General features: G+C 39.1%; 3 protein-coding genes across 3 annotated transcripts; 1 reads left to right on the top strand and 2 right to left on the bottom strand.

Annotated features, from left to right (window-relative positions):
- Positions 1-363: 363 nt before the first annotated feature.
- Positions 364-1,848, bottom strand: LOC121896625 (UDP-glucuronosyltransferase 2C1-like). Its single transcript, XM_042410501.1, has one exon. It carries the CDS (start codon positions 1,831-1,833, stop codon positions 364-366), a length of 1,470 nt encoding a protein of 489 aa, XP_042266435.1. The 5' UTR covers positions 1,834-1,848.
- A 1,795-nt stretch (positions 1,849-3,643) lies between these two features.
- On the bottom strand, positions 3,644-11,561 carry chrna5 (cholinergic receptor, nicotinic, alpha 5). The gene is made up of 8 exons (XM_042417995.1): positions 11,444-11,561; positions 10,990-11,130; positions 7,727-7,878; positions 6,626-6,670; positions 5,824-5,933; positions 5,365-5,542; positions 4,587-5,279; positions 3,644-4,466 (listed from the first exon to the last, which is right to left on the bottom strand). The coding sequence occupies exons 2-8, from the start codon at positions 11,078-11,080 to the stop codon at positions 4,308-4,310; spliced, it is 1,428 nt and encodes a 475-aa protein (XP_042273929.1). The 5' UTR covers positions 11,081-11,130; positions 11,444-11,561; the 3' UTR covers positions 3,644-4,307.
- Positions 11,562-14,937: 3,376 nt separating this feature from the next.
- LOC121901253 (UDP-glucuronosyltransferase 2C1-like) lies at positions 14,938-19,300 on the top strand. The gene is made up of 2 exons (XM_042417931.1): positions 14,938-15,219; positions 16,666-19,300. Exon 2 carries the CDS (start codon positions 16,666-16,668, stop codon positions 18,241-18,243), a length of 1,578 nt encoding a protein of 525 aa, XP_042273865.1. The 5' UTR covers positions 14,938-15,219; the 3' UTR covers positions 18,244-19,300.
- The last annotated feature ends 15 nt before the right edge of the window (positions 19,301-19,315 follow it).

Genomic DNA, 19,315 nt, shown 5'->3' with positions numbered 1-19,315 from the left:
GGTAGGGGTTGGCCTATTCTCATTGTGTTACACATACTGCCTGCGAAAAACCCTTACAGGACTAACCTTTAGCCCGTATGGAAAAATAGAGGAACCAGTTCAGTTATTCAGTGAAGGCTCAGATATGTAGCCCAAACATAATTCCCCTTCTGCACCTCGATGGGGACACAGAGATATCTGCAGGTATTTCATGCAATCTCAGAAGTGTTTAATCAACAAGAAATTCAAATCAAATGCAATATAATCCATAATTTAACAATCATCAGAGAAAATGTGTTTTATATATCCTCCCTTTCCCGTTACTTGAACAAAAACATTATGTGTAATATTTTTGTAGAGGACAGGACAGAGAACAGTGTCTTATCACTTTTTATTTGTTTTCTTTTTGTTTTCAAGACATGCAAATCTGAGAAACACAAAAGGGAGAAAAAAAATCACCACAATAGTAGTCAGCAAAGTCAGGACCACATCTACAGAGTAGTAGGAATACCAGGGCAGTCTGTAGGACTCTGTTCTCAGGTGAGCTGCTCCTTTATGTCTCATGATAAACTCTATCCAGAAGAGGGCGTTATCTAGTGGCTTCATAGGCTGATCTCTGTGCAGCCTGGAGAGTCTCTGCATGTTCATCCTGTAAGAGGGGTCATTCAAGACTTCTTGTATGGCCTTCAGGAAGCCGTTGTCTTTGTCCACTGTATTAATGGTTAAAATCTTAGCTGCTCCTCTCTCTTTCAGACGGAGCAGGTTGTCATATTGGTCAAAAAACACAGGTAAACCCACAACTGGCACTCCATGATAAATAGCTTCTTGGACTCCATTTGTTCCCCCATGAGCCACAAATAGTTTAGTCTTGGGATGTCCTAACAGGTCATTCTGTGGCATCCAGTCAACTAGTAAAGTGTTGTTGCCCAGAGTGGCTGGTCTGTCACCTTTATGCCTCCAGATGACTTTCTGAGGTAATGTGGCAAAAGCTGCAGCTATCTTGTTTGTTAAGTCTGCAGGAAGTTCACTCACAAAAGTCCCCAGAGACATGAGGATGACTCCATGTTCTCCTGAACTCTGGACAAACTCCTCCAAGTGTTGAGGCAGAGGTTTTGCAGGTTTACACTGAAACCCACCGATATAGATAACATTAGGCATGGTGGGACGAGGGAACTCAAACACAAAGTCCACTCTCATGAGCCATAGATCTGCTCCCTGTAATAGGTCACTGTATCTGACTTGTGGGCCAAAGAACTCATCACAGACAGCTTGATACTGAGGGCGGATTAGAAATATATCCTGAGCTTGCCAAATGACATAGAAAATAAGATTTTTCACTCTCTGTATGAAAGTCATTTTGTCTGACAGTCCTGAGCCGGTCAACGGGATATAAGATAAAGGAGAGGGTGCAATGGCCATATGCCCCTCCCCACTGGTTACCCACCGCACATTATAGACTAGAGGTAGCTTAAGAGCGTGAGACAACATTATTCCTGCACCCCATGCTGGGTCAGTAAATACCATGTCATATTTACTCTCCTTTAGATTTTTCATTAAGTCGTTATCTTTAAACATGTTAGTAGCCATTTTGCACATTATTCTATGCATGTTAAACATTGCAGTAAACATTTCAACCTGCAAGCTTGCAAAGCTCAAAACTGAACTCTCCCCCCTCTCTATATCAATAATCTTTTTCAGAATGGGGTTAATGAAGTCGTGATTAAAGGCTTCGCTGACAGGAACTGTGATTGTATTGTAGTGCGGAGAGTCATCCTTGATGTACCAGCTTTGATTGGTGCGTACCACATCAACAGAGTGTCCTTGAGTGTGGAGAGCTTTGATCATGATGTCCATGTTCACCCAGTGGCTTCCCTCTAAAGGAAAAATCAAAATCTTGCCTCCATGACAAATTCTCCATGATAAGAACAGGATGGATAATGAGAGAAGAAATGTTTTTGAATTTCTGTGCAGGGGCATCTCTAACCTGAAAGGAAAAAACAAACACATACATAAATAATTCTAGGTTACCTTGGATAAGAAAACTAGACGTAAAATTCCATAAATGTCTTGACAAAAGAAAACTCAACAATAGATGGATCTGTAACATACCTGTTTTACATGAAGTTGCTCCAGCCATGCATATGGGTAAAGTACTCCTTAGATGTTGGTGTGAAACACTTTAAGTACCAGTGCATGCATAACCACAAATTCCAGGATAGCTTACATAAGTGGATTATGGATAAGCTCTTATTTGAGCTTTTCTCTCAGGAACAGAGAACAACATGGTCTCTTTGTTGAGCCATGGGCAGAAATGTATTAGAGCTATTTATTTGTACTTCTTTGTTTGAATCCTATTCTTAATTTTTAAAATTCTATCTACACACATCCTCAAGTGGTTCATATTTATAATCGACACCTCAAGGATTTTCAAAGGTGTGTTCATCCAAAATCACCAAGAAGATGTAAATCATTTGGGAAAGAGCCAAGGTGGTCCAAATAATATTACATATCTCATATCAAACTTTAACAGCAACCTTAATGTTTTTATATAATATTAGAAGTCACAGGTCATATATGTCTGACACCCAGTTGTTTTTTGTTTGTTTGTTTTTTCCAGTCCTTTTTTACCCCATACAATCTGTATCTCAGAGTCAAAGACCAATCAAACAACATAAAATGAACTTTCTATTGGCAAGAAAAAGAATTCAAACAGCACAGTTGTGGTGCTAATGTGCAACTCTGCACTTTAATGAGTTGTGCAGAATATATTTAATTTATTTGATTTATTCATCAGATTCAGTGGCTGATATTGCATGTTTTAGATGTTTTTCACCATTTTGAATCACATCATGCACAACGTATTTGCATGGCTCCTCTCTCCCTTTATCTATTTTGGTCATCTCTGTCTGGTTTAATAAAAAGACAAAATAATATGACTTATACTGTTTACCTGTGCTCATTTCATTTTGTACTCATCATGTTTATTGACAGCCTCCACATCTGGTATAACTGGACCTGGAATGTCACAGATCTCATCACTTCAGCCAGAAATATGTCCATGTTTGCATGTGCCTTTGTTGCATTGCTCAGCTGTAATGTAAAGACATGGCCATGCAGAGGCAGTGCAGGCTCAACTCAACAAGAGGCTGAGCTGCTCAGCTGCAGGAAAACAGGATCTTCCTATGGTCTTCTATTACAAAGTATCAACAAATTTCTAACATTTCAAACAAGACCTGTGCTTTAAAGTTGTTGTAAGATTTATTTTCTACTTCTGATGGAGTAAAGATAACAGTTTTGCCCTGCTTTGTGCTATGGCAAAAAACATCCTGGACCGACATTATGCGCTAATCTGTATGCAAGATCATTTTACACCCTCACAAAGAATGCAGGATTAGTCATCTGGTTGAAAGGAAGTGCTGCCTGGGAAATTCAAGTCCTGGCAAGAAAGCCTCCTATCCTTCCCACACACAGTCAAGCAGAATGTAATGACGAACTGTAAAATCATGTGGAGTGTCTGACCTTTGTGTACTCTACGTATGTGATCATGGAATTGATGGCCCTCTGAAGTTGCACAGTAACTCAAAGAGATGCAGGTCTTTTTTTTATTAGAAACAATATGTAGTTTTATTCTTTCTCTTTAGCAAGTTTCACATGTTTACTTACAAGGATGTTCTCCAGAAAACTTACATAACTTCCAGGCTGCTGCTGATGCCAGGATAAGTAATGGAGATTTGTGAAACTGGAATTATAGAAAAGCAGACACTATAGTTAGTGGAAATGTTCACAAAGCAAATAAAAATGAGCATGAGAAAAAAAAACTCATGAGAAATGCCTTTTCTTCAAACATCAGTCAACCATCAAGATATGTTATCATATTTCACTCTGTTATGTAACCTGCATAAACATACTTTAAGGGCCGGTGGTGAGATAGTCATCTTAAATGATCCTGTGAGGACTTGTTCTTGTCATTTTGTACCTACCTCTACCAGACTCAATGATAAATCTCCACTCTGTGATGCCAGCAAATACACTAGGCCAAATGAATGTGTTGATTTTTATTCATGTGTGAAATGTGGGCAAAAAAATGCAGCGAATATCACTGAATGTTGAATTATTTTCATTCATAAAGCAGTCAATTTTTCTCATACTGTATGAAGTACATAAAATGAGTTTTACACTTATGTCTAAACTCAGAAACAGAATCTCTTTTTAAAAAACTCTCTGTGAGATGTACTCAGCAATCAATGTCTGGCATGGCTGTGGATAACCAGAGCAGGGCTGTAGCTGTTAATGTGCTTTGCCTCTATTTGTTAGTTGAATTGTGGTATTTAGAGGGTGCTTCCAGCATGGTTAGGGACGATGATGCTGGCCCATTTGTAAATAACTGGGATGAAGAGGAGAGCGGAGCCCAGGATTGACACCAGCAGGAAGGCCCACAGAAACATTCGATCCAGAACCTGGGCTACAAACTTCCAGTCTTGTACCACCTGTGCCAAAAAAGAAGCATATATCATTTTTGTCATCACTTGTTGTTTTGTTTTAACTCAAAAAATAAAGATTGGGGCCAAAAAAAAAAAAAAAACAACCACAAAATCGAATAAACTCACCTCTCTGACCTCATTTTCTTTAACTACGTGCATGGTTATGTAGCGGATAGAATCCAAAGCTGCTTGTAGGTTATGTCGGGTGTAAAGGAGAGGAGTGAACTCAGGTGAGTCCTTCCTCAATCCCAGTCTGACAGCTCCCCCTGTCCCAGCTAATCCAGCTGTGGCGTAGCGGTCCACGTGGCTGCGCATGCACAACAGCTTGGGTAGTCGATGCAGGAAGATCCTCTTCACCCACGGTGCCATGCCATGATGTGTAGAAGAGGAGCGGTGGTGGATGTTGATGGCAAAAACGGTGATGATGATGGAGAGCGTGACGAAGATCATGGTGAAGACCAGGTACTCCCCGATGAGAGGGATAGCCTTGGAGGAGGAGGGGATGATCTCCTCTATGACCAGGAGGAAGACAGTGAGCGAGACCAGCACTGAGGTGCAGAGAGAGATCTTCTCGCCGCCGTTGGAGGGCAGATAGAAGACGAGGATGGTGAGGAAGGACAGGCCGATGCAGGGGATGATGAGGAAGAGGGTGTAGAAAAGAGGCAACCTGCGGATGATGAAGAAGTAGGTAATGGTGGGATAGGAAGAGCTGCTGTCTGTCCTCAGACCGCGGCTGCCTGTGGCCTTCACTATCTCCCACTCGCCATTGTCAAAATAGTCCTGCTTGTCCACGTGGAATTCCTCCAGAATGATGTCGACCTTTTAAATAAAGAAAATCTCATGACAATCATTGCTCATAACTGACGCTGATGAAATGTGCACACACTGTGGAATATACACTAACCTGGGAGCCATCATAGGTCCAGGAGCCAAACTTCATTGAACAGTTCTGGAGGTCGAAGGGGAAGAAGGTGACGTCAATGGTGCAGGCCGATTTGTAATTAGCTGGTGGTGTCCATGATATTGTTCCATCATACTTAACAACAGCCTTGGTGACAGTACCCTCAAAACGACCATCTGCACTGTTGGAAGAAATAACATTTCTTTATTTACAAGATAAAGAACAGATTTAGCTGCAGTTTTAGCTGATTAGCTAGATTAGCTTTTCTGAAACAACCACCACTAACTCTTTCTTTAAGGTTTTTGACTGAACTAAAATAAGTAATGGTTGGTCCTCTAAAATCATTTGAGGACTTTTAAATATACACTTCTTTCTTATCATGTAAGTCATTAGACAAACTTGGAAAATATAAAAATGTCTCACATCTATGTGAGCTTCTTTTTCGTGCATCATCTTACATACTTATCATACAGCACAACGTCAGGGAGCCAGATCCTGTCAGAAGGGACTCGTATAGTTGTGATGCCCAGATAGTCATCAGGGTTCCATCTGAGTTTCATGTCATTCCACTCCTACATTAAGAAAAAATGGAAAGTCAGTATAAACAAAGAAGAATTCTACTCATAGAAGCTTTAAGTTGATTATATTCTTTCTGTGCCATAATATTTTCCAAGTGTACAGTACATGCAGTACATGGTAAGTAAATGGTAATGGTAATAAATAGGAGGGTAAGCTGGTGTATGGAAAAAGCTTAAGCGCAGTATTCTTTTCAACAAAAAAGGTGACCGCCAGATGCAGGAGAAAAGATGCAATTATGAAATATGACATTCCTCCCACTTTGCAAACGAAATCTATGATAGATAGACATCACCACCGTGGCCACTGCCATCCCTTTATGCATAATGTAATCCATCACTGTGAAAGGGGGCAACTGACCTGAAAGGCAGAGGCTGGTCTGTGGGGATAATTCATAAGATGTATGACACACAGGACACTCCAGACCATGAATAAGGCTGACAGAAGCTGCAGTGGGGAGGAGGCAACTAGTGGAGGCAGGCGCGTGGGCACAGGGCCGAAAGGACTCATTTAGATAAGAACTGTCAGTGAAATGCCACCAGACCAGATTACAAAGGGGGTGTGGGGAGGCTGACACCAACAGCACCTCTTTAACAAATCTACCTGCATGTTGTGTTTACTGCAGGTACAGTAGAGAAATGCAAGGCTACTCTTGTGTAGGTTAGTTGTCTACATTAGCTTTACTTGCCTGTTTCATCCACACATTGGTTGTCATTAGCTGGTTTTTCTCATCCTAGAATGGTGAAACAACAAAGTTTAGATTTTAATTCAAAAAGTGGCTATTACATTTTTATAGAGAAACAATTTAACATCTTTTAGTGCTATGTTTATGAAGTTAAAACCTCAGTGACACACATTCATGAAATGAAACATATAAGCAGTCGCTTTCTTTGTTCACCGAGGGCTCGATGTTAGTCCGTTGTACTAGTTTCCTTGAGCAAGTTGTCCTGCCAAGACTTTCTGTTGTGTTTGGACTCTTTCTGTTTTTGTTCTTTTGGATTTTCTGTGTAACACTTGTGTTGCCTGGTCATTTGGTTGAGCTTGTTTATGTCATTTGACTTTGGGGGACTTTCTTGCATTTTCGGTTGGATCGTTTTGGGAGTTCTGGGATTCGGTTTTCTCTGTGTTGGACTTGTGTGTTTCTTCACTCCTCCTGTGTTCGTGTGTCCCTCGTCTGCCCTGCATTACTCTTGTTAGCCCTGCCCTGCTAATAGTGCCTTCCCTAGTCTATCAGCTCCCAGTCTGCCCTTGTGTTGTGTCACCTGTTCCTTGTCTGATTACTTTAGTTCCTGTTTTATTTTGAAATGTTTTCTCCTTGTGTCTTGTTACTTTTACTTCCTGTGTTTTCCTGCCTCTGTTGATTGCCTCATGTGTTTCACCTGTCTTGTTTCACTCACCTGTGTTCAGTTTGTAATCAGACCCTGTGTATTTAAATTCTGTTGTCAGTTCAGTTTTTGTTGAGTTGTCTGTGGTCATGGTCAGTGTTCCTGTGTATCCAGTCAGTTTTCCTGGTTCCTGTTCTCAGTGTCTCCTGAGTCTTTCGAGTATCCAATAAATATTTCTTTATCTGATCCTGCCTACCTGCCGTCATTTGCATTTGGGTCCACCTGCTCCACTCACTTCCTGACACACGTCTAAAGTCTTTTGTCTTTAACCTTTGGACTGCTATTGCACTTACAATTAACCACTATATGGTAATAAAATTACATCACATTTAAAAATCACCCTTGTGTTTTGAGGTGTCAAATACAATACAGTGTTATCTGAATCGTATATCCTATATCCTCACCACATCAACTAGCTGGGAGATGGCCAGTCCAAACTTCACACAGATGGTCTGGTTTAGGTATTCCACCGGACGAACCCATTTCTGATAGTTTCCAAAGAGGTGTTTGAACAGCTTGTCCTCTGCTTTTGCATACGAGGAGAGTTTTGGAACCCCTAAAAGGTGTGAAAAGACAAGAAGGTTAACTAGAAAAATGTTACAGTTTATTAACTTGCATGTAATTGAACAAATACAGCTTCTTTAATTTATTCAGATGTCCAATATAGACTCCATGGTTGATTTTCAGCTCTGTTTCTAACAGCACTTCACTCTGATCTTATCACAATGCTCATATCTAGAGTGTCTGAACTCTGGTGTCATTATCCTTAAAACATATTATGCATGAAAGCCTGATAATCTGTTGAAACGACTAGATCTGACACTTGTGTGCTATGCAACAGCAACAGAGATGGTGGCCTTTCATATTTTTAGTTACTTTTTATCTGTAATGGTGCCATTACAAAAAGAAGGATGATACTAACCCTTGACTGTCAACTAGACCTAACTTACAACAGAATACTGTGTCTCACAGTGCTACAGCATATTCTGTTGAGCTAGTAATATACAATATGAGTCTCAAAGGATTTCCAGTCTGATGGTAATACGTTAAATAGAGCATAGTATATGAGTGGTAAACACGTAAAGAAGGCCCCAGTTCTGGGGACCAAACAAAAGCACCCCAAGCAGATTCCATTTCTCCCAGGTTTAGTGAGGCAATTGTATGCAAGTGATTTCAAATATGATTGGAGAAAGAATTGCTGATATTTGTCTCACTTCATATTTACTGTATGTTCTTCTTCTGCCATAGTTATAAAAGATGAGCCTATTTACCTGTCTTGCATTGTGACTTGTGTGTCAGTTATTGTGATTTTTGGATGCCTTTCATTTAAAATTTGCTGCTTACCAGTGGCTTTGATCCTGTCAACAGCAACAAGTCAAAATATTTTCTGAACCATGGAATTATGGTGGCAATAGAGGGATTATTGTAACTGATCTCAAAATGTGTACATACATTTGTTGGACTGACATTGCCAGTTCAAATCTAATTGGTACTACTTGGCCAACACAAAAATATTGGACTGGATTTTTGTCTATTATTTGTTATATGCAAGGGTAAATATAAAAAAAACTGTTGAGTTGAGCCAATTTCTGTCTGACACAGTATCAACAACAATTAAACATTTAAAGTTTGACAATAGCATTCATCACAGGACAGAACTCTAGAGATCCCAAGTAAAAGCAGTGTCATATAATATCTATCTGGTCAGCTTACATTAATCAAAAACATGCATTGACTAGGGGACAGAGAATGCAGTCATGGTATTACATGTAGGTACATGATAACTGTAACTGACGGATCACTTCATACAACAGTGCCACAGTCTAACTGCTGCATTTTCTGAAGCAGAGCTCTACTGCAGACTGCAGAAAAACAGCAGAAAAATATCAATCACACTTTGAATTACACACAATTTCTTTCCTCCTCTTCTTTAAATCACCCACCAGCATGGTTATAAACTGAATTTATGGATGGAGAATGTGGTCAGAAATCTACAACGAGAATGACCACAAACGCATGGTGTTACTTTCTCAGTGTATTAATCAATAAAGACAAGGCTGCAACACCCTCAATCAATGACTGTGTTATTGGCTAATTCATCTTCTTTTCAGTCTCTCCCCCCAATATCACCAGCATCCTGCTTGGCTGAAAAGTATGCTATAGAATCATGCCATATAAAGCCATAAATGTACTCATAAAAAAGATATAGTACTATAAGCTAAAGAAATGATGATGTAATGAAATGATGTTTACACCTAACGTTGAGTAAAATTAATAGTTACATTCCTGCATTTTCAAGGAGAATCAAGTCAAGGCTTGCCTGCAGTCTGCCAATTGCAGTGGGCAGCATGACAAAAATCAAATCTGTGCTGTAAATAAAGTAAACATGGATAATATACCTGCTACCATAAAGATGATGATGATTACATTGAGACATTGCTACTACCAGCGAAATATGCAAAACATTAACAATATAATAAGAGAAATCTATAAAATCTATAGCAGATAATAACAGAATATAAGACTCATACACACACAAACATGCATAAATATACTGCATATATACACTGCACATACTGTATATATGCATACAAGTACAGTACAGTAGATACACTGTCATGGCAACAGCAGTTCCTCTCTTCCCTCCTCTCCTTTAAGTTCATACCATTAATCTCTGTGTTATACATAATGTACTAACCTTTCCTATTACTCTTCACCTGCCCAGCAGCTGTCACTGCTGAGCTTCCCACCTCAGCTCATCGCCTCACCCAGTCATCAGTCCACCCAGCTGCCAGCTAACAGTTGATTTGTTTCTCAGGCAGTCCAACTTTTATTCTTGGTTTGTCCTACCTGTACCTTTTGACGACTACTTTTTTCCTGAGCCATCTGAATATTCTTTCTGGTTTTCCAGATTTTGTGTCAGTGATTGTGTTGTGTCTCTCCATCATGTACAGTAGCAAGAAATATTACTCAGTGTAGCGATAAGAAAACAGTGTCATTCAATATAACAGTGCTACTGCCAGAATCACAGTCAAACTGCTGCATTGTTTTGCTGAAGCAGAACTCCACTACAGACTGAAAAATATTGATCACATTTTGAATTGATGACTACTTGCTTTCCTGAGTCATCTGAATATGCTTTTCTGGTTTTCCAGATGTTGTGTTACTGATTGTGTTGTGATTCTCTGTCATGTACAGTAGCAGGAGAATTTCAGTATTATTATTATTATTATTATTATTATTATTATTATTATTATTATTATTATTATTATTATTGTTGTTGTTGTTGTTGTTGTTGTTGTTGTTATTATTATTGGAATTCTGGGTTTTAGGAGAAAATATAAATGTTTATTTCAATTTTAGGTGGTCTTTTACTGCTATTAGACATGTGCAGTTGTTCAATAGCTGAACAGTCCACTAACTGTTTCTGCAATATTTTCAATCTTCAATCTGATATAAGAGGGTAAGTGTCCACACTGACACCAAAACTTTTTGTTTGCACAACTGACCTTAATTGGCAAGCTCTCCTCACTCTTCACTTTACGACCATTTGCCAATTTCTACTTCTTCTCTCCCTGTCTCTGCAGTTCATCTTTGACTATGCCATCTGTCATACTGAGCGTATTACATTCTGCCACGGTAATTTGATGAGGCATTCCCAACTTACGCAGTGAGTGGCACAGGTGGCAACAGCACAGCAATGGCAGCAACAGCAGCAGTGCGAGAGAGGTGGCTGCCCCTCCTGCTCTCAGCATCATATCAGAGGTGGCACCGCATCAACACAGCTGGTCCCTCAGGCATCACAGAGCTGGAAAATAAATGTTAAAAACTGTGGTTATGCTTCTGTTTACATTGGGCAAATATTGGTGCAGTAAGAGTGTGACATTAAACATGCCTTAGGTTACTACACCCCTGCTTACTCCCCTTTGCTGTGTGCAATCCCAGTCACGTATTTCAGTGAATAAGACAGATAAAAAAAATCATCCTTGTGTCATCCATGCTAAATAACAAACTGCATTTGAATGGCTCACACACCTTTAATATAGAGAGCAACATCCTGCACAAGCCAAGAATGCACTCTTCTCTCACCTTACTAACCTGGATGCAAATGCTGCACATACCTGCTCAGAGTCTCTGCCATTACCACACAATCCAGAGAAGCAGTGGTGGTGGAGGTGGTGGGAGTCTTGACGACAGCGACAGTGCTGCTCTAGTGCTCCTCCATTCCATGCAGGTTCTTTCTCTTGCCTCGTACAGATGCTGCTTCACTCTCTGCTGCATCCAATTGTGCACAGGCTCATCTCTTCCTCCTCCTCCTCCTCCACCCCCTCTTCCTTCAGAAAGCCCGCCCTGTTTTCCCCCATCCCCCATATCCCATCTCCTAGCATTCTTGTGGTCACTAATCATAGAAAGGAATAGTCAGACCCTCTGTGCAGCCACATCACTCCCTCTCAGCTCTGGGGGGCCAGCTCTGCAACTGATAATCTGCTTTGTACTTCCTCAAGTTTTCAGGTTGTTACAGTGTCTGGTGTCCACAGCCACATATGATGTTTTGTACCTCTTATTTCTCTCACTCTCTCTATATGTGTGCATGTGTGTGCTCTTATGGCGACAGCATATTGTGGGAACCAGAGATGCAGTAGGGTATGGGGTGAAGAGAAAATCAATACCCGGCTTGTGTTGAAAAATCAATTTGCAAAATTTTAAAGCCTGCTATTCAGTCAGATTTCTGAATATTTATCTTAGATTATCATCATTATCCTTAGATTATCATCTCATGTTTTGGCTTTATTTGTTGTTTGTAAAACACTGTGAAAACTGAAAAGCTGACCTTCACATGTAGTTAATTTATTTATTTATCATTTATTTTTAATTTTGTTTGTTTTACCTCAAATGTGGATACTAGTCAAACACACACAGACTGACACACACTGAGTCATGCTCTGCAAAATAACTTTTCAGTCTCCAGAAAAAAGGTATATTATCTTATGATGTGAGAGAGCAATGTAGGCAATGCAGACATGCTATAATGTAATTTTCTATGCAGTATAATTAATAATAATCATAATAATGAAAAGTGTTGAAAGATCTCTTAATCTGAAAGCTGCTATTAAGAAAATGAAAGATTGTTCCCTGACAATTTCTTCCTGAAATAACCTTTCTGTCCGGTGGGTAAACATGCTTGCTGTGGGAAAAAAAACATTCTTATTGCTTCAATATGAAAAGCTCCCTTTTGATTACTTTATGGATGAAACAATGTGCAATTTTACCTACTGTATGTTATCGAAAATGGATATGGGTGAATACACTTAGATCTAGGTTTATATATCACTTGATGCTATTATCTATTATCTTACAATGGGTGCAACTTCAGAGTAAGCTTATTTGTGTATTTTCAATAAAGCTAAACCACACTTTACACCGCCAAACCATCAACCCCATACACTACTTAGAAAGGTTGTTTGGATTATTTTGATTAGGTAACTACGCTATGTATTAATTATATACTATTTATTTAAATAAATATCATATACATTATGTAATAATATGTATTATATAGTATAAATGTACCTTTTCCTTGAGAATGATCTAACACACAGTATTTGGCCCACACAAGGAATTCTGATAACTAATTTGTTTGTCAATAATGGTGATGACATGTTGTAGTTGCTACTAAACAAAAGCTAAAAAAAAAACAGACTGAGAGAAGAAGGATCAACATACTGTAATACTTCCAGCTCAGAGTCACTGACAATTTAGGTTGTGCTCTAAAGCAGTCAGTCAGTACAAAGACTACACTGGAACTAAGCCAGAGCAGATATTAGCAATTTAAATTACATTTCATGTTCTGTTGCCTGTTGTGTAATTCATTGCCAAGCAACAAAATGATAATAAGCAGACACAATCGTCCTCTTGTCACCTTGTGTTTGGCTGACATAATGAAGTTATGATTTTGGTTAGATAACAGACAAATAGCCTCAGTGAGAATGAATGAATTCAAGAATGCAGCAGTCTGACCAAAACTACATGGGCACTTATTAACAGCATACACTTTGAGGTCATTAAACCTAAGCTAATATGAATGATTAACTGCGACTCCAAGTTTCTACATGTGTGTTCTGGTCCTATCAATCAGTAACCTCCTTATCGCTGCACACAAATACATCCAGTTATAGCCCTTCTTAACCCAACCCAGGACTCCAGTCTGCAGGGTCTGTGTACCCTCTATATAGGTTGCAACGAGCAGCACTCTGACTCTTTGGTATTTTCCTGACCTTGAAACTCGCTTTGCTCGTCTGTGTGGTATTTTGGTGACCAGCACAGAGTGTAGGGTGCACAGGTGGCAGGAGAGGCACAGACAGGTGGGATGTTCATTCAAATGAAGCAGCACAAACACAGTTGTTGTATTTTTGTTGAATTATAGATGTTGCACTGAAAATAGACGTCTCAGAACCACATCTGTATATGGCAAAGTCAATCAGTGCGGCTTTGGTGATATTATTAACAGTACTTGCTGCAAACATGCTGCAATAACAGATTGATGCTTGAAATATAAATAACGTATTTCAATTAAACACTCACCAAACAAAACCGGCACAGAAAATAATGTTTAATGGGGTTAAAGAAGGAAAGTCAGTACAGTAAATCAATCTACATTGATCTATAAATGAATGTAAGTGATTCTTACAGTATCTGCTGTCCACAGCTGCTTTATACTGTATGAAAAGCTTCTCATTTCATTCATCAAATCCCTGCAGCATCTGAGGGCAACAGGACTGACATGCTGATAAATCTGCAGCCTCTGATTAGAGAAATTCTGCACCAGAGCACAGTGCCATTATGCACCACCGTTCACTGTGTTTACCGTCATTAAAACACCTGAAAACAACACCACGCTGCCTCAGCACACACACCTCTACACACATCAGACAGAAGAAGAAAAAGAAGAAGAAAAGCTTTCAGTTTGTTGAGCTGTCCTCATCACGTTTAACTGTGATTGGCACAACTGTTTCACAGCTATGTGACTGACTGAGAGAGTATTTATTTATCACCACACCCGCTGATCTATATTCACCTTCACCCATCCCATTTGCACGTTGCGCTGCTGCACATACATGAATCAAAATAGCAGATTGCATGGAGATGTCCATACAGTCCATGAGCCCAAGACCTACTACACTGTGCTTGCCGACGCTCAGGAATTTTCAGCCTCACATGTGACTGAATGGAAATGACGATAAATGATGTAAACTATAAATGTGTTATTATGGATAAAATTAAAGTCAGGAAGAGTCTGTCTGTCAGCAAGAAACAGTTTAATGGAGGAAATAATAGATCATGAAAAGAAAAATCTTTCTAATATATGAAGAAAGTTGTTAATGGTTCTTTTATTGATCAGGTCGACAATTAATAGATTTTAACTATATGATGAATCAGAAAACAAGTAAAGCATAAAACTTGGGAGTGATACATTTAAATTGAATCTATAATCTGTCTCCACTTCGGTATGAAACTGCAGTGATGTATCAGATCAGTCAGATTAGGTGCAGCGTCCAATCAATAACTGATATCCAATAAGGGGGCTCGTCGGCTGGTAAAAGACTTCCGTGAAGGCTCTCATGTTTCCTCGCTCCTCGCTCCTCAGAGATCCCTCCTCGCTCCTCCGAGCAAAATAAGAGATTTGGGACGCTCGTCAAAATGGCGCATCGAGCGAGGAGCCATAAAATAAGAGATTTGAGACGTACCCGAGGAAAGGAATCGAGGATGTACCAACTGAGAAATGAGAAGAGGGACAGATGTACCCTATCTTGTGTTGTGTGGACTCGTCGGTAATACGGATGCTGCACGAAACAGGTGATAAACCTCGTAACTTGATTTTCTCGTGTGGACAAACACAGTAAGTAGAAACATTATGTGTAAACAATGTTTCACCATAGATATGGTATATGCTAATAAAATCTAGATACTAACTTTGTAGCTCAGTCAGTGGAAAAGTGGAGATTGGTACTCAAATCACGCACGCTTTTGTACTTTGGCACGTTATGCGCCTTTGTGAAGCCTATATATGGAAGGCGGATTGGGCCAAAATGTCTAGTTCGGCCTCCACATTATGTAATTTGTCAAATTTGTACATCTGAAGACACTGCACTGAAAATGTCGCCATTAATCAGAAAGGATCTTAACCGGTTAACATTGAAATCAATGGCTTGCAGAACACCACTTTCTACTCAAAATTCAACAGGTTGCCATTTATGCTCTAATACTGCCATCTAGTGGGCACTTAGGCGAACACAATACATTAAGTGAATGTCAAGTATGATATTGTATGCAAGCTACATTTTTTCTCAATAATTAACCAGTAACCTACAAAAAATGCAGAGGTTAATAATGTCACTGTAAATTCATATCATTTCTTAGGCCCAATTCAATCAATATTGTTTCTTAACCTCAGTTCATACAAGGTAGGTTGAGTGGGGGAATCGTTTTCTCTCTTGCAATGATTATATGAAGAGTTTCCCCTCAGAAAGTTATGAAGTGGTAGCACCCAATTTTAAACGCCTTGAGATGTTCAAAATGAACGCTTTAACAGGGTATTTTCTGTCATCTTAAGACGTATAAATTTGACGTATTAATGCGAACGCCAAACTAGACATTTTGGTGCAATCAGCGTTCCATATATGCCATACTTGTTTTTCCGTTATAACGAGAGAATATTTTCTTATTAGAAAACTTTCTCGAAAAAAGTATCTCGATATTTAACGAGAAAATGCATTTCATTGTTATGACATACCTTTCTTGTTTAAAGTTTTCTCATAATAGTAGGTGCTTTTATTTTGACAAACACATCCCATGGGCTTTCAGAAACCCATGTTATTTCTGTTGTTTCTTTCGCCAATGTGAGATGTAGCGTATGGAGGATGTAGAGTGATGATTATATTAATAATATATATTATTGTTATTATGTGTTTGCCTTAAAAGAAAGTAAGACTTTAAACTCAACAGCAACACTGCTGTTTTCATGAGATGCAGTCTCAGTCTAATATTTCAAACACCTCTTGTTATCTTGTTGTTATCTCAGGCTGTTTTTCTTTAAATTTAACAGTTTGATGCAAACTATAGGGCTATATTAAAAAAAAATGAACCTAAGCATTTCTGCTATGATCCTATTAAGAGACTTATTCTTAAGAGTGTGCACCATAGACAATTTTCAGCTGCATCCTAACTTTTACAATCATGTTGTGTTGACAAAGTTGAAAAAAAATAAGTGAGAAGTCACAATACATTTCTTCTGTAATTATATTTTTCACAGTAGTTAATTGATTTTCCATCATATTCATTTCAGATGATCTGTTGGTGCAGTGCTTTGCTGCTGCTCATCTTCATACCCAGAGCATGTCAAGGAGGCAACATCTTGGTTTTTCCTATTGAGGGCAGCCACTGGATAAACATGGATATTCTAATCCAAGCTTTGCACTCAAGAGGGCACAATATAACTATTGTGCGTTCCAGCAAAAGCTGGTACATAAAGGACAACTCCTCTTATTACAATACCTTAACAGTTCAAGTGGAAAGAAGCTTAGATCAAAAGTTAATTACAAAAATTGTATCTGAAGTCATTCTATTTGAGAGGGGGGCACTTCCTTTGACAAGTTTTCTCCACATGACTGTAGGAATGTTTAGCACATTTGTTGACGCTCATGCAGCCGTGGGTGAATTTGTATCAACAATGTTAGGTGATCAAGGGTTGATGAGAAACATGAAAGACAGCAAGTTCGATCTTGTAATCACTGACCCCTGCTGGGGTGGTGGAGTCATTTTGGCCAAATATTTGAACCTGCCTTTAATTTATAATGTTCGCTGGCTAATAGCTGGAGAAGGTCATCTTGCTATTGCTCCTTCACCTATATCATATATTCCTATAACAGGATCTGGTTACACTGATAAGATGACATTTTTTCAGAGAGTTAAAAACATGGTTTTGCATCTAATAACCCATACGCAACATACTATGGTGGTTAAGCAGATATACCAGAAAATTTGTGACAAATATCTTGGGCCAGATAATGACTATCATCAGTTAAATGTTGAGGCAGATCTGTGGCTCATGAGAGTGGACTTTGTGTTTGAGTTTCCTCGTCCCACCATGCCTAATGTTATCTATATAGGGGGGTTCCAGTGTAAACCTGCAAAACCTCTGCCTCAACACTTGGAGGAGTTTGTCCAGAGTTCAGGGGAACATGGAGTCATCATTATGTCTCTGGGGACTTTTGTGACTGATCTTCCTGCGGATATAACAAACGAGATAGCTGCAGCTTTTGCCACATTACCACAGAAAGTCATCTGGAGGCATAAAGGTGACAGACCAGCCACTCTGGGCAACAATACTCTACTAGTTGACTGGATGCCACAGAATGACCTGTTAGGACATCCAAAGATGAAACTATTTGTGGCTCATGGAGGAACAAATGGAGTCCAAGAAGCTATTTATCATGGAGTGCCAGTTGTGGGTTTACCACTGTTTTTTGACCAATATGACAATCTGCTCCGTCTGAAAGAGAGAGGAGCAGCTAAGATTTTAACCGTTAATACAGTGGACAAAGACAACAACTTCCTGAAGGCCATACAAGAAGTCTTGAATGACCCCTCTTACAGGATGAACATGCAGAGACTCTCCAGGCTGCACAGAGATCAGCCAATGAAGCCGCTGGATAGAGCCCTCTTCTGGATAGAGTTTGTCATGAGACATAAAGGAGCAGCTCACCTGAGAACAGAGTCCTACAAACTGCCCTGGTATTCCTACCACTCTGTAGATGTCATATTATTTCTCGAAACAATTGCTCTTCTTGTTTTGTTCATTTTTGCTGGGTTAGTGTGCTCATGCTTCAGACTGTGTTTGAAAAGAAAAGTGAAATCTGACTAACCAGTAGAGATGCTTCATGGTTAATTTTCATATTGGTGAATATATTGCTATATTACAGTCAATGTGGCTGTGATCAGTAAAAAAATTGAAAGAAAGGAGTAGATGTTTTAAAGATATACATTTTTTTGACTGTAAATGTAACATAAAGTGAAACGCGAATAATCATTCAAGGAATATATATTTTGTTCAATATCAGGTTGCGTTTTGCTAATTTTGAGATTAAAAGAATATTTGTTCGGCTGTCCATTTATAGTAATATTAGATAACTAGTAAGTAATTATTTTTGTAGAGGCAATATTTTCCAGTGTATTCTTTTAATTTGTTTGATATTCACGTTTCTGTAAAATATGTGGATGAACTAAATGGATGTTGTGACCTGTCTCAATCTGTTTCAGGTAGGACACTGTACAAACAAAACACAAGAAATGTATCTAAATTGAGTGATATTTTATTAGTTCCGGCAGGGAAATTGATGCTCTCTATATGACCCCTGTTCAAGGGAAATGGCAAGAGTCTCCTAATACCCATTGTCTTTAAGACTGGATGAGGTTATGGCAACACAGAAAGGCCCCAGTTGGCCCAAATAGGCCCACCGTCTTTAAGTTCTCCTTACTTACAGCAGCAAACTGTATTTAAATATACCTTTGACTGTGCCTCTATGAAAAGTAAATGAAAGAAATTTGATACACCTTGATGGTTCAGTTGCAATTCATCCCGGTGAAACTAAATATGTTAGTTCATTTTTATTCTGTGTGTAGGAGACATTTCAGTTATATGTACGGTGTGCAAAAGTTTTAGGTACTTTAGATGTTTAGATTCTTATCCATCACACAATACCATCAGAAATGTGTCTGATTGGTCCCAAATTTATTCTGGATCATGGCAATGACCCCAAACATACAACCAGTCATCTATTTGACACTTGTTCATAAAAAAATATTTTCAATGACAAATAGAAGGAGTCCTACAAGAGATGGTATGACCTGCACAGAGCCCTGATCTCAACATCATCGAGTCAGTCTGGGATTACATGAAGAGACAGAAGCAACTGAGATGCCTAAATCCACAGAAG

The sequence above is a fragment of the Thunnus maccoyii genome, chromosome 1 (genome assembly GCF_910596095.1).
Source record: "Thunnus maccoyii chromosome 1, fThuMac1.1, whole genome shotgun sequence".
NCBI classification, from domain to species: domain Eukaryota; kingdom Metazoa; phylum Chordata; class Actinopteri; order Scombriformes; family Scombridae; genus Thunnus; species Thunnus maccoyii.
This window is presented reverse-complemented; position numbering and strand designations above follow the sequence as displayed.

What these genes read in the sequence shown, in the direction of transcription:
- chrna5 (XM_042417995.1), bottom strand. Translation starts at nt 11,080, where the DNA reads ATGATGCTGAGAGCAGGAGGGGCAGCCACCTCTCTCGCACTGCTGCTG. An exon ending in CCAATGTGTGGATGAAACAG is followed by an intron (nt 5,934 to 6,625) that starts GCAAGTAAAGCT and finishes TTCTTAATGTAG; the next exon opens with GAGTGGAATGACATGAAACT. An exon ending in GACGTTGTGCTGTATGATAA is followed by an intron (nt 5,543 to 5,823) that starts GTATGTAAGATG and finishes TTCTTCCAACAG; the next exon opens with TGCAGATGGTCGTTTTGAGG.
- LOC121896625 (XM_042410501.1), bottom strand. Translation starts at nt 1,833, where the DNA reads ATGGACATCATGATCAAAGCTCTCCACACTCAAGGACACTCTGTTGAT.
- LOC121901253 (XM_042417931.1), top strand. Translation starts at nt 16,666, where the DNA reads ATGATCTGTTGGTGCAGTGCTTTGCTGCTGCTCATCTTCATACCCAGA.